This window comes from Bidens hawaiensis, unplaced genomic scaffold (assembly GCF_021521415.1).
Source record: "Bidens hawaiensis isolate Kalapana, Puna unplaced genomic scaffold, B.hawaiensis_p1.1 tig00044904_1, whole genome shotgun sequence".
Lineage (NCBI taxonomy): Eukaryota > Viridiplantae > Streptophyta > Magnoliopsida > Asterales > Asteraceae > Bidens > Bidens hawaiensis.
In genome coordinates this window covers 37,282-51,625 of record NW_027497995.1, presented here as the reverse complement: position 1 = coordinate 51,625, position 14,344 = coordinate 37,282, and the positions used below count along the sequence as shown (strand labels likewise).

Here is a 14,344-nt window from a genome sequence, read left to right as displayed (position 1 = left end):
ACGAGACATTATAAGTATTTGCTTATTTATATTTTGTTGTTATTATTAGATGTTTTCTTTTGCTGTTATAAGTATTTGCTGGTATATGCTGTTATTATTTTGTTCTTGATTTTGATTCTTTTGTTGTTGTTTCTAAGTTCTTTTCTTTGTTATTATGAGTCCTTGTTTATGCAGATTGGTATTGTTTATTACGTTCGCATTTTTAAATAAATTGGCATTATTTCCTACGTACTCATGTTAGGATCAAAATGTACATGAACCTTTCCTGTATTATAATAAATAAATAATAATAATAATAATAATAATAATATAGTGTATTTTCTTATGACACGTAATCCAATACGATAGAAGTAGAACCTTTTGCGCCTCCTGACTTGAACAAATTGGTCCGGTGAGCACCGTGCTTATGATCACGAAACTAACTATAAAAGGTAATTAAATCTCCCCAAAGTTTGAATTTAATTATCATTTTCATAGTTACTGCTTCACGATTTGCTTAATTCTTTCAATTTTGATTTTCGTTTTGTAGTTGCAAACCCTAATTCTGATTCTAATTAGAGAGATATATGATGGATCGGATTTTACACCTTCCTGATTTCATTGTTCATCACATACTCTCTGCTCTTAATACTCCTGCAGACCTTGCTCGAATGAGTGTATTATTGTCTAAGGCCTGATTATGTTGCTGATTGATCTTAATTCTAATTGGAGAGATATATGGAGTGAAGGTGTTGCTGATTGATCTTATTAATCCGTCAGAATTAGCTCCTGATTATGCTTATTATAATTACCGTTTGCCTAGTACACTCTTATCTGTCTCTGAGTTAAAGTCTTTGACCATACTGTGATGCTTGCTATAAGTCTGTTGGAATTCCATTACGTTCAAATAAATGATCAAGTGATAAAGCGTCTCACCACTAATTGCCTTCTTCTGCAAGTATTTTGTTTTAGTTGTTGTTATGGTTTCAAAATATTTTGCGTTTATGGGCATCTAAATCTTCAAAAAGTTACGCTTCGTGACACTCCGGTTGAGATAATAGACAATTGAAGGTCCTAATCTATCTAGTGTGAAAATAGTAGATATTTTGCAAAAAAGGGTACCGCAAATGAACTTGGATTCATGCAAAAGACTAACAACAATGACTTACTTTGGCGATTTCTTATCAAACTCGTGTGTTTTCAGTGACTTATTATCCAAATTTCCTTTCATTGAAAGTTTGTTTTTGTATACTAATTACTAGAGCAACAATCTCAAGTTCTCAAGTCATTCCTTGAAGACATTGGCGTTATGTTCAAACTACGATATGGCATATATTGAGTTCAATACCCCCAATTTGGGTTTATTTATTTACAGTGGTTGTTTAACTCTCCTCAAATGGCTAAACATTGGTCTACCATTCAAAAACATGTATGCAATGTTATCCCAATGGTTGTACAGACGCTCTTTGGTTCCACCAACTGAGGCTATTTTTGAACAAGAAAAGTGGTATCAAAGTTTTGAACCTATATTCTCGCCAAATATAGTCAGGTTCATTTCTTTGATCGATCATTTATGTATTACTTTGTTGTGAACAGTTTTATAAATAAAACCTAATACAAATTTGTGTATTCGTTCCATTTGTGTTGCAGAAATTCATAGAGTTAGAGAAGCTAAAGGTGATTGAGTTGCCACCTTATGAACTGGAGCATGTTGAGCTACAACTGAAAGCCATGAAGAATCAATAGCTTTTGTGATGCTGGACTCTGGTGTTGCCGTCCTCGATCTCTAACTTTTAGATCGTCATTAAAGGTAAAAAGGAAATGAAATATAATAGTACAAACAATATGAAGTCTAGAATCTCAATTTAATAAATTTGTGAAAATCTCTTTACATACAACATTTGTTTTTTTATCACAAGTATTTATATCGTCATCCAATATTAACAATTTTAGACTACGTCTGCTAGTTGCCCTGAATAATGCAACATATAGTGTTTGGGACATCGAAGGAACAAACTGACCCTAGAAAAGATTGTTCCTGGCTATTTTCTACTTGTTTAACTTTCATATATCTACTTGTTTGATCTTCAATCAATATTTTACTTTTAACTTTCTGATTATTTTATAACACAATTGTCAAAATGGTTTTGACCCATGACCCATAGATAGCTACGATGAATGAGATGAGAGATTATAATATCATGAGGGAAAATTGACTATACTATCTTCCTTGACATCTTTGATCAGTTGACCTTAGATATCACTTTGTAGATCTCTCCTTGGTAAAAAGAATTAGCCCTAGATCTCTTCACGACAGCAACTGGTGGCTAGATCTTGATATCAACCCGGGTACCATGAGCTTGGACCACAATTACACCAAGCTCTTATACCACTTCAAGGCACAAGATTAATCAAACGCTTTATTGTTAGAGAAATCTGACTCAAAAACTTGTTACAATAATTTTTTATTAATCAGTCATCTGCCTCTAACCAAACCCTATATTTATAATCTAACACTAACTTGATGAACAAGACATTACCACAATAATCATATTAAAATTAGGAAACTAAACCGATTTGACCAACTTATCAACTTAGGTCCTTCTATATTCACCGACTGGTGAATACTGTCCGGAATCACCAACAAAAGATGATCAATCCCGAAAGCTCCCCTCATCTCCATATAATGATTGTTGGTGATTTTGTTTATATAGAAAGCAAGCATTTTGCTACATTTATTTGCAGCTAATCAGTACTTGCTATCTCCTTATGCTTTTTTAATCTCGATATTGATTCTTGAATGCTTTTATCTTCATGTTTCTTATTAATAGCAGTTATTATTCAACTATTCATATCATAAACCTCTCTCTAGCTTTGGTAATATTGATATCTTTAGTTTATAACCATATAAATCCATACATCCCTTGCAGTTGAATGTCACATATCCATTTGCTTAATAGTATCCATCTCCTGATTGCTGAATTCTCATGTTAGCTCCATCATTTGCCGGATTCGAAGCCTACTTTGTTGATGGTTGTGTGAGAGATTTACTTCTAAATACAACACCTAAAGACTTTGATGTTATCACTACAGCTGATCTTGACCAGGTTATATTCTCTCTTAAATCCACTTAATTAATGTGCTATTTACATGGTTCTTAAATTGTAGCTATAGTTTTAATTTTTTTTATATGGTGTCAACATAGTTCTAATACATAATATACAGAATGTGGTTTACGGTTATTAAATTGTGCTGTTGGATGACTGGATAAATTGAATAGAAAACATCTCTCTAAGGTAATATATATTTTATACTTTTATATTCATCTTGGTCAGATTATATCCTTTGTTTCTGTCTTAGTGATTGATGAGGTAAATTTGCTAAATTGATTAGGTAAGTTGATTGATTCATTTGAGGAATTTATTATATTGATTTAAGTAAACTGATTGTTTGGGGAGACTTGATTAGTAGTATTTATGTCAAATAGAACTTATAGCAAGAACTAAAAAGTTTAGTAAAAGGTCCCCATGTTATTGTTCACTTTGGGCCCCCAAAAGCGTTGGGCCGCCTCTGAGAGGAAGCTATTCCCAAATAGATTTATTAAATCATCACCTACACAATACTGACCAACTACTGACCTCAAATTAGTCTTACTTGAAGGTAACTTTCTGTTCCTATCGATTTAGATTCTCTTCGCAACACTGGTAATTGATCGATTTATGTTTGATTTATGTTCGATCGAGGTCCGATTTATGCCCGATTTAGATTCACTGGTCATTGATGTATCTATTCAGATTTTGTTTGCTTTATATATTTATGTCTGATTTATGTTTGATTTCGGCATCTTTTAGTTTTGTTTTCTGGTACCAATTGTATTTAATTACTCATAAGTGATGTTAATTAGGGAAAATGACCCAAATAGCCATTTTGACCACAAATTTAGCCATTTGTTTCAAGAAATCCCCAAAATAGCCACCTAAATCGTCGCCGCTTATGTTATTTCATCAGCCGCTGACGGTTTAACCCTGCCAACCGATGAATCTTGTGGATCGACGGAACTGAAGATGGATCTGACAGATTAGAAAAAGACGACGGAATTGTTAATGGATTTGACGGAACTCGTTAAAGAACTGTCGGACCGGACAGAAATATTAATGGATCCGACGGAACTTTTAATGGATCTGACAAAACTCTTCATCTCCTACCTCTCAAACCCTAAACCTCCTTAACCAACCTCCATCTCTATCTTTGTTATTTTTCCATAAAATCAAGCAAATTCATAGTGCAAATCGCTTAGTTTTTGGAGGAGAGCATGGCCATAGTGTATAATTTCAAAAACCTCTGAATTGAAATCTAGGGTTCATCACTTTCTTGCACAGATTTCTCAACAATAGATGTGATTCGTGAAAAAATAAACACTATGGTTGTGTTCTCGAATAACTAAGCGATTTATACTATGGATTTGCTTGATTTTGTGGAGAAATAAGAAAAATGGAGAAGGGGTTGGTTTTGGAGGTTTACGGTTTAGAGGTAGGAGATGAAGAGTTTCGTCGGATCCATTTAAAGTTCTGTCGGATCCGAAAGTTTGGATGACTATTTTGGGGATTTTGTGAAATTGACTGCTATTTTTGGGATTGGGGTAGTCAATATGGCTATTCGAGTCATTTTCCCTATCAAATTAGACTATATAAAAGTTTGTTCACCTATTGAATTAATTTGCTTTCTCATGCTCCCATGGAATATTAGACTGTATAGGTCTTTGCTTAAGTTATGCATAGGTCATTGCTACAGAAGAAACTGTGATATAGACCTTAATGCTATGCAAGTTTACTTATTGTTGATATATAATCCAATGGACGACCACCCCATTGGTATATGTATATATGTGGTTGAACATGTTTTAATTCAGTCTGTTTTCTTACGAACTACAAATGATTTAGAAAAACCCTCCCAAAATAACTCTATTAAACCATTACCTTCACAGTACAGAGCTACACCTTTCCTCAAACCTCGAACCTCAAATTCTTTGATGCGAAACATGTTCAGGAAGCAAGAAACATCTATCATCTTAATCTGTTAATCAATGGTAACTTATTTTTTTGGGAAAACATGTCCAGGATGCAAGAACAAGAAGCAACATCTGTCTTTTGCATCTGTTAATCAATGGCAACTTATCAATTTAGATTCTCTGGAGTCCTATTTATTATGCTTTCTCGTGAAATTAATTTGCTCTAAGTCCGATCGATGTTCATTATTTATCTTTGATTTTGGTTTTGTTTTGTTTTGTTTTGGGTAAATCAATAGAAAATGAATTTAATTTCTGATAAGTCATATAAGACTAATTTGCTTTCTCAAGATATGCCTCAACATATTATAACTATAATGGATACTTGATTCACCAAAATGCTATGATGTGTAATAGTCTATTTTAGATGTGATATGTATGTAGTTAAAACATATTTTAATTTGTTATTCTTATTACGAACATGATAGTATTATATAAAAGTTAGAATATGTTGAGATTGATGGTCTTCAGCATGTTTTTTACATTCTCCCAAATTTTGATGGTTTTTCAATTTTGCAGGCTAGTGAATTTGGAGATATGGATCGGATTTCACAGTTTCCTGATTTTATTGTTCATCACATCCTCTCGTTTTGTAATACTTTGGATGGTCCTCCTGCTGAGCTTGTTCGTATGAGTGTATTGTCCAAGACCTGGTTTAAGCTAACCGCCTCTTTCCCCATTCTAGAGTTCGATATCCGTAATTTTGAATCTCGAACAAGTTTTTTCAAGTATGTTGAGTATACCATCTCAAGATTTTGCCATGAAAATCTCACTGCACACAAGCTCAAACTCGTTGCAACTCTCTGCGAGCCTGCAGAATTAGATATTGTGAACAGATGTCTTGATTTGGTTCTTAGGAAAGGCGTGAAGGCGTTAGAGATTCATATTACTAACTCATCAGATGTCCCAGCTTCTGCTGTGCCAAAGTACTGTTTGCCTAACACACTCTTATCTGCTTCTATGTTGGAATCTTTGGTTATACGTGGCTGTGAGTTGCCTTCTTCCTATATGGTTGGCGTTGTCAAGTTTAAGTATTTGATTCAGTTGGCACTGATAGACGTTCAGATAGATGATGAAGTGATCAAGTGTGTCACCACTAGTTGCCCTCTTCTACAGGAACTTTATATTGCCCGTTGTCATGGTTTCAAAAGATTTTGTATTTATGGACATCAACATCTACAAAGAGTTGGGGTTTACTATCACACCCCAGTTGAGAAAATAGATATCGAAGCTCCAAACCTGTGTTATCTTATGGTAGTGGATACGAATTATATAGGGGCACCACGAATCAACGTGTCTTCATGCAAAAAACTAACAACAGTTTTTTACTTTGGGCGCCCCTTACCAAACTCCAATGGGTTTACTGACTTCTTATCTAAATTCCCGTTCATTGAAAATTTGGTTTTGTATACTGGTTATAGATGCAACAACCTCAACTGGTCAAGTCATTCCTTGAGGACGTTAGTGTTACATATAAACTGTGATTTTAAAGAGATGGAGTTCAATACCCCCAATTTGGCTTTGTTTATTTACGCTCGTAATTATAATGTACTTCGGCCTGAGGTGGATAAACATTGGTATTTGGGAGGTAAATGTTGGCCTCCGGTAAGGGATTTAACCCATATGAAAGGATGCATGCAATGTTATCCTGATGGTCATATAGATGTTCTTTGGTTCCAGAAGTTGAGGCTATTTTTGGACAAGAAAAATGGGTTCAAAGTTTTGAACTTGTATATTAACTCCATATATAGTCAGGTTCATTTCTTTGATCAATCATTTATGCATTACTTTACTGTGAACAAAAAGTATTAAACAATCCCGACAAAGATGAAAATGAAAATATTAATTGTCTTGCAGAAACTCACAGACTTAGAGAAGCTAAAAGCGATTGATTTGCCACCTTATGAACTGGAGCATGTTGAGCTACAACTAGACGCTTTTCCTTTCGAAGAATCAATGGCTTTTGTGGATGCTGTACTTTGCTGTTGCCGTCCTAGATCTCTAACTTTAAGATTGTCTTCTCCTGTCACTGATGTTGAAGAACAAAGTAATATTGTGAAGGTAAGAGTTACTTGTTTTGTTCTAACAAAGGTGATCCTTTATTTCACTTTCATTGCACTTCAACAATTAAGTAGATATATTATCCTTTTTTATTTGTTATTTTTCTGTAGTTTACATTCGAGAAGCTTCTTGAACAAGAAGATCAGAGCCATACCAATATTCAGATTGTGGGGCCTTCCTCTTCCCATGCCCAAAAGCACCTGATGGAGTTGAAATCATTGTCAATGATATTACCCCGTGAAGGAGAAACAACTAGCTTCATTAAGGAAGAAGGTACATATTTTAATCAGCTCTTTTTATACACACATGTCTTAACACATTGTCAATATCCATACAGTTGTCCAAGAAGAAGCAGACGCTTAAAGGAGATTTTCTGATGCATTGGATTTTCTTGCAGAAATTAGTTAAAACTGATAATTCGAACAAATTGTGGTTAAATTTCATCTATATTCTGCTTTGACATATTTACATATGCCGTGATGGTTTTAAATCATGAACATATATATGGGGATATTTTGCTTTATCTTTGGGACTTATTTTATGGCTGTTGTTAAGCCTGGCCAAACAGTTCCGGTAGGGTTGGCAAAAACGGGATGGTTAAGTATTAATCTGGGTTTATAATGAGCATCATGTCTCATTTCAATGTGTGCTATTTTAAATCATCTTGTTTACAAGTTAAATGGTGGAGCATGATCAGATGCAATACCTGTGTTTGACTGACATTAGGTAGTTGCTTAACATCTACAACAGCACCAATGCCTGCATCAATCTGTCAACTTCTTACGGTCGCATTCTGATAAAATTGTACAGGATTTCAAAACCATTTTGTATGAGATATTGATTATAAGATACTTGATATTTTAAAACCATTTTGTACTAAAATCATTTTACGCGAACATTCTAATACTTAAATGCTAAAATAACTTGTTAAGATTTGATGCCTAATTATGACATTTGTTTATTTGCTTATTTAACATTCTTGAAAAAAAATAATCACTATCTTACATCTAACAGAGGATTAAGTAATTTAATTGTTTTAACTAAAATCAGATCATGCAAACAGAAACCAATCTTGTTTCAAACCTCATTGAATCAAAAGCCATGAATACAAACACCTGAGTTAAATTAACTTGCGCAAATTAAAGCCTTGGAGAGATAAGGATGTGCCATGCTATTGTGTATTTGACGTTAACCTCCAAATACAATTTATTTTATAATTTTACGATCTCACAATGGCACGGGAACATGTTGAATTCATTCTTTGAACCATTTGCTATATTAGTGAGTCTTGTGTCAGTCCAATAATGGGAATGGGATTGGGATATAAGGATTAACGCGAAAACCGTCAAACAATAGCCTCGAAAGACCTTCGCTGAATCACGACTACAGACTACCGATTGCGTCTCACCATTGACGTATTTTTAGCATATTCCACCTATGGTAGATATCTTTCTCACCAAATATATTGATTTGGATTATGTGTGTTAAAAGCAACCCAATTAAATTTTAAATATATAATATTTTTTCACGGTTAACCGAAACAATAAAATATTAGTGGTCTCCTTTTTTATTTTTCCTTTTTTTTGAAATGGATTTTTTTAACAAACAAGTCAAGACTGGCAAGATACCAGTCAGTACACAACGTTACACCTTATTACAGTTGCCCCCAATGACAAAAATTATCAAAAACGAAAAATCACGCCAAGGCTCCCATTCCATCCCTACGAGTTTACCCCTATTTTTATCCAAAGGAAGCCAACTCGTTTATTGTCTTCTTTGATTCTATTCCCCGAAGCTCTTTTTTTTAATCAAAAAGTGTCTCGTTTCTCGACTTCCATAAGCACCAATATGCCGTAAGGATTATCGATTGAAGTGCCTTTTTATTTTTTCTTATAATATCCACAATTTAGATGGATGTTTAGAAGATCCCGAGTTCCGAAAGCAAAGACCGGACTTATAAAACACCACCTACTAATAAATTGCCATATTATCGAAGCCACATAGCACGAAGTTAGTATACGGTCCACTGATTCCTCTTCACTTTCACATAGTGGCCACCACTTGATTTTATTAAGTACGTTTTGTTTAAAAGGTGCATCTGACATAGCGATTCTACCTATTTATGCCCGCCATCCAAAGAAATTCCCTTTCAAAGGGGCCCATTTATTCCAATTCATGACAAAAACCGAACCATCCATTGTTGCGTTTTGGATTTGATCTCAGACCGATTTTGTCGTGAATATTCCTTCTTTCTCAAACACCTAGCAACAAATCAAGACATAAGTATGATTACAACATCAAATAATATTTTCTGAAAAGATTTTTTTGACAAGTCAACAAAAGCTTACATGACACGTGGCTAGAACCACAAATGTTGCCGTTGTCGTTGCCACCTTAACTTGGCTTCTTATTTCTCCAGACCACTATATAACTATTTAGAGTTAAGTGTCATTTTAGTACCTGTGGTTTGTTCAACTACGCAACTTTAATACCTATTCTTTATTTTGTGCAAATGGCTACCTCAGTTTCAAAAATCTTGCATTTTTAATACTTTTTTTAACACCGTTTATTTTATTTTTAATACTTTTTTAACACCGTTTTTTGTTTGTTAAATCATGGGCAGTTTGGTAATTTCACTATTTTCTTCTCACCACCGTCACACCACCTCCACCACCATGTCAACACACACACACACTAAACCTTTCCGGCGCCCGGAATCCAAACGCATCGTGAACGCGCACTCCCCCACTTCATGGCGTTATCCGTGGTCTTCCTCCTCCACCTCTCTCTCACCCAATCCGACGTTGTTTCAAACCAGTTCCTCATAACCCACCACCCGACGTCGTTTCCGCAACACATACCAACACTCCTTATCCTCTACGCTCTCTTCATCTACGTATTCTTCATCGGTGCCATGGCCACAATCACCTGCAGCACCTTCCACGGCTTCTACAGTAGACCCGTCAAGTTCTTTCTCGCCCTCAAACCGTTGTTTTACTCGTTTTTACCGCTCACCTGCAGCACCTTCGTGGCGATGCTTATTCTGTTTCTGGGTTGAATGTTGGATGGGATGATTATCGATTTTAAGGAATTAAAGTTTGTTGGGATTTTGGGAATTAGGGTTCATATGATAATTATTTGGGTGAGATGGTTTATAAACGGGGAGAGAGAAAAGAAGAAAAGAAAAAGAAAAAGAAAAAAGAATAATATAATACTAAAAGTACCTAAATACCCCTCATTTAAATAATAAAATTACACTAATACCCCGAACTTAACGGATGAAAGTTAACGGGGGTTAACAAAGGTACTAAAAATGCAAGATTTTTAAAACTGAGGTATGCATTTACACAAAATAAAGAATATGTATTAAAGTTGCGTAGTTGAACAAACCACATGTACTAAAATGGCTTAACAAATCAATGTACAAACCGATGTACAAATTTAATTACAAAATTTAATTACACGATCAAATCAGTAAAAATCTGACTTAACAACTTTTGATTTGGAAAGGGTACGTAAGCTTCACGCATATTATTTTTGGTAGAAATTGTGTCAAGATTTACATCCGTTAATTTTAACTTTCAACTACGTAATGGTTACCTTCATACGCACGTCTCTTCAATCTTATAACAAGTTTCAACTAATTCATCAAGTCTATATATTTTATATCGATTTTCATTATGCTTCTTGTGTTTAATAATAATAATAATAATAATAATCGGAACATGGATAACCATGGCGATGTTTCCGGTGGTAACAAGAGAGCTTCATTACAGTATGCTTATTTATTACATATGCTTCTTGTTTTTTATAATAAAAAGGGTTTTCAGTTTGCTTCTTAAAGTCAAAACTGGATTTTAATTCAAGATTAATGTATTATTTTTTACTAACAGTTTTTTTTTTTAAATAAAAAAGGAATCTTGCTGCAGAAATTAGCGCCAACAATAAACAGTTTGTCACTGAGGTACCATGGTTTCCAACAACTTTGACTATTTTTTTAATTTGTTAAAATATTTTGACTTTTAAATTTTCAATTTACTAGAATATATGCAAAGCTCAAGGCGATGATGATCGATGTGTGCCAATGGAATTGGAAACACCCGAAATAACGTTGGAAATGAATTATGATATGGTATGTGTAATATATTGGATATCTGTCTATCAATGTATATGTTGGAAATTATTTTGAGATCATTAGTTTGACTTTTTATGAATTTTGATAGGTTTGGGATGAGACGGAGGATAGTTCTGACTTCTGACGAATCTGAGGTCGATACAGACGCTTGTGATGGCCGAAGTCAACTTGCAGTTCTCGAGTATGTTGAAGATCTTTATGCCAATTACAGAAGGCTGGAGGTAAATCATATATGGCTCCTTTGAGCTTTATTAATAGTCAACACATGGTTTAAATGTTAACATAAGTTTAATTTTAGGCTTTTAGCTTGATTTCATTGATATTAGTCGATTTGACTTTTGTACAATAGGTCAAACTAAAGTTGACTTTCATCAAACCGAGTGGTTTTAATGCTGTTTCTTTGCAGAATTGTAGCTTGGTTTCACCTGACTATATAAGCCAACAACATGACATCGACGAGATTATGCGAGCCGAGTTGATTGACTGGCTCGTTGAGGTAAACTTTCTGTCACTTGGATTCCAAAATTATAAACTTTTGCCGTTCAAATTCATTTTTCATTTTCATTTAAGTTATTAATCATCAGATCATACCCGTCAATGATTTTCTATTTTTGTAACTGATAAACACGATTCAACAGGTGCATGACAAGTTTAAACTTCAACCCGAGACTCTACTCTTGACGGTGAACCTCGTAGACAGATTTTTGTCAAAACAATCTGCAACTAGTGAGAATTTGAAGTTAGTAGGTTTGGTTGCTATGTTCTAAATATGAAGAAAGCAGAATCTTATGTATCGAAGATTTGACTTTATACTCAAAAAGTGAAATTTTTGAATTGGTACAAAACTCAGCAGCTTTATCTTGATCTTAATTATTAATTCTTAATTACACATTCAAACATGATCTCAATGATAAAACTTATTATTTCAGGAAAAACTAATGTTGACCACATTAGAGTTCAACATGTCATGTCCAACCGCGTATGTTTTTCTAAAAAGATTCCTCTCTGAAGCTCAATCAGAGGCAAAACTATACCAACTTTCTTTTTTCTTGATCGAGCTTTGCCTTGTGGAGTATGAGATGGTTAAGTTCCCGCCATCTTTGTTGGCGGCTGCATCGGTCTACACGGCTCAGTGTTGTCTATATGGGATGAAACAGTGGTCCAACACATGTGAATGGCATACCAAATACTCAGAAGATCAGATTTTGTAAGTTTATTGATGGTATTCAAGATTCATATTTACTTTTCTGATGAGTTGACTTTTTCTAACTTTGACTTTTGTTTCTAGGGAATGCTCAAGGATGATTGTGGGGTATCACCAAAGAGCAGCAGAAGGGAAATTCACTAATGTTTATAAGAAATACAACACCTCAAAGTTCGGTTACGTAGCACGATGTGAGCCCGCAACGATTCTTGTAGAGCAGACCAACAATTCTTATAACCAGAATAACAATGTTACATGATAATGTGTTGGTGATGCAACTAAAGTAGCTAGTATGATTCTCTTCTCATGTCTAGTTTAGCTTTGGTAAATAAATAGGTCAACTTTTCCTTTGTTGTCCTTAACCTAAAGATATAATCAAGTAATATGATACAATATATAATTACTTTGCATGATAGATCATGTTGAACATATTTCAATATTTCTTTGGTCACATGACTAGTATGTAACAAGAAGGATTTTAACACTTAGAACAAGTCAAACCCGTCGTGTGTAGCACTTTTAAATCATATTTCTAAAGATATAATATATAAGTTTAAATGCATGGTTTGATAGTGAACAGACGGAGTTAGAGATATATGAGCCATTGAGCCCCAACAGTTCTTAACCATCTTTAAATAAACTATTTAACATGGATTGTAAGCCCCGAAGTTACTTTAGCTATTCTAATTACTTAGATATTCATCAATTAATTCAAAACAATACATTATAACAAAATGTGAATTTTGTTATGAGCGCGGACCGTTTTTGGAAGCAAACTGATACATTTTAACAGAATAGTGTATTTGTATGTATTATAAGTGTGATATGTATCTTATTGGAACTTTTTCTAATAATATGAAATTATATTTCAAATATTATGAGATATTTAGAATATGCTTGAACAGAAGGTTTATTACTTTTGAGCTGAATTGAGTTGTTTTAATTCTGCTTATTATGTTGTATGAATTGAGTTGTTTATTATGGCTTTCTCCATTTCATCATCATCTCATTTTGAACTGTTTATTACTGTTCCTGTCATTCTGGTGTTAAGTAAACAGATCCTAAACCTATTCTAGAAGTCTTTATTCCCATTTTCGGTCCAACAAATCTGATCATTCAAAAACCCTAAAATATCGGTTTGAAATTTGGAAAAACACTTAGCGCGTTAAGTGTTTTTTAATGGAGGTCCATTAAAAGAAATAATAGTCGAAATGTTAGACTATTGATAGAGATTTTTAAAAGTGAGATTAAATCGGTCAATACACAAAAGCTGAGATTATTTATTTTCAGTTGGCCCTAAAACATTTATTTTGAGATTATTTTATATTTATTTATCTAGATAACTTTACATACAACCTTGAGTCACGTCAACATGTTAAGTTTCTAGGCTATGTGTTGTGGAGGCGTTATTCATACACATGGGCATGATGGAGCCTACTAAACCATGCCAGAGAACTTATATGGGGAGCCATAGGTGGAGCGCATGCCTCCTCAGTAACAGTGTAATTAAAAAAAATGGTGGCTACAGGTCCACCTCACTAACAACCAAATAATTAATTGTGTAAACCAATAAAAAAATTCTTTTTTTTAAACGTCTAACAAAAATTTATTAAAATAAACTAGCAAGACGCTAGAACACCAACACAACATAAAAAAAACAAAATTACACTTTGAACCTACAACAATCCTCCCACATAATTTCCTTCAATTCCCCCTATTCTTTATCCATAAAAATCCCAACACCTTTACTTCATCGATCATGCTCGAGATTGAGACCGGAGACCCGGTATGAACAAGATCGTTTCTCTTATTCCATAGACACCAAGTCGCAACCAAACAAACCGCTTGGAACACTTTTGCTTTCTTATGCGGAAGCTTGGAGAATTTATGAATTTCCAAC

The 14,344-nt window shown here is 34.1% G+C and overlaps 1 protein-coding gene and 1 pseudogene across 6 annotated transcripts; both read left to right on the top strand.

Annotated features, from left to right (window-relative positions):
* Positions 1–338: 338 nt before the first annotated feature.
* On the top strand, positions 339–7,800 carry LOC143595331 (putative F-box/FBD/LRR-repeat protein At5g44950). 6 transcript variants are annotated; one of them, XM_077074373.1, is made up of 7 exons: positions 864–1,528; positions 1,630–1,789; positions 2,974–3,086; positions 5,564–6,799; positions 6,902–7,105; positions 7,216–7,378; positions 7,443–7,800. In XM_077074373.1, exons 4-7 carry the CDS (start codon positions 5,582–5,584, stop codon positions 7,466–7,468), a joined length of 1,611 nt encoding a protein of 536 aa, XP_076930488.1. In that variant the 5' UTR covers positions 864–1,528; positions 1,630–1,789; positions 2,974–3,086; positions 5,564–5,581; the 3' UTR covers positions 7,469–7,800. The 6 variants fall into 6 exon arrangements, with proteins under 6 accessions (XP_076930487.1, XP_076930488.1, XP_076930485.1 ...); XM_077074370.1 differs by having other exon boundaries at positions 2,910–3,086; XM_077074369.1 differs by having other exon boundaries at positions 2,578–3,086.
* A 2,985-nt stretch (positions 7,801–10,785) lies between these two features.
* On the top strand, positions 10,786–12,703 carry LOC143595326 (G2/mitotic-specific cyclin-2-like; annotated as a pseudogene).
* The last annotated feature ends 1,641 nt before the right edge of the window (positions 12,704–14,344 follow it).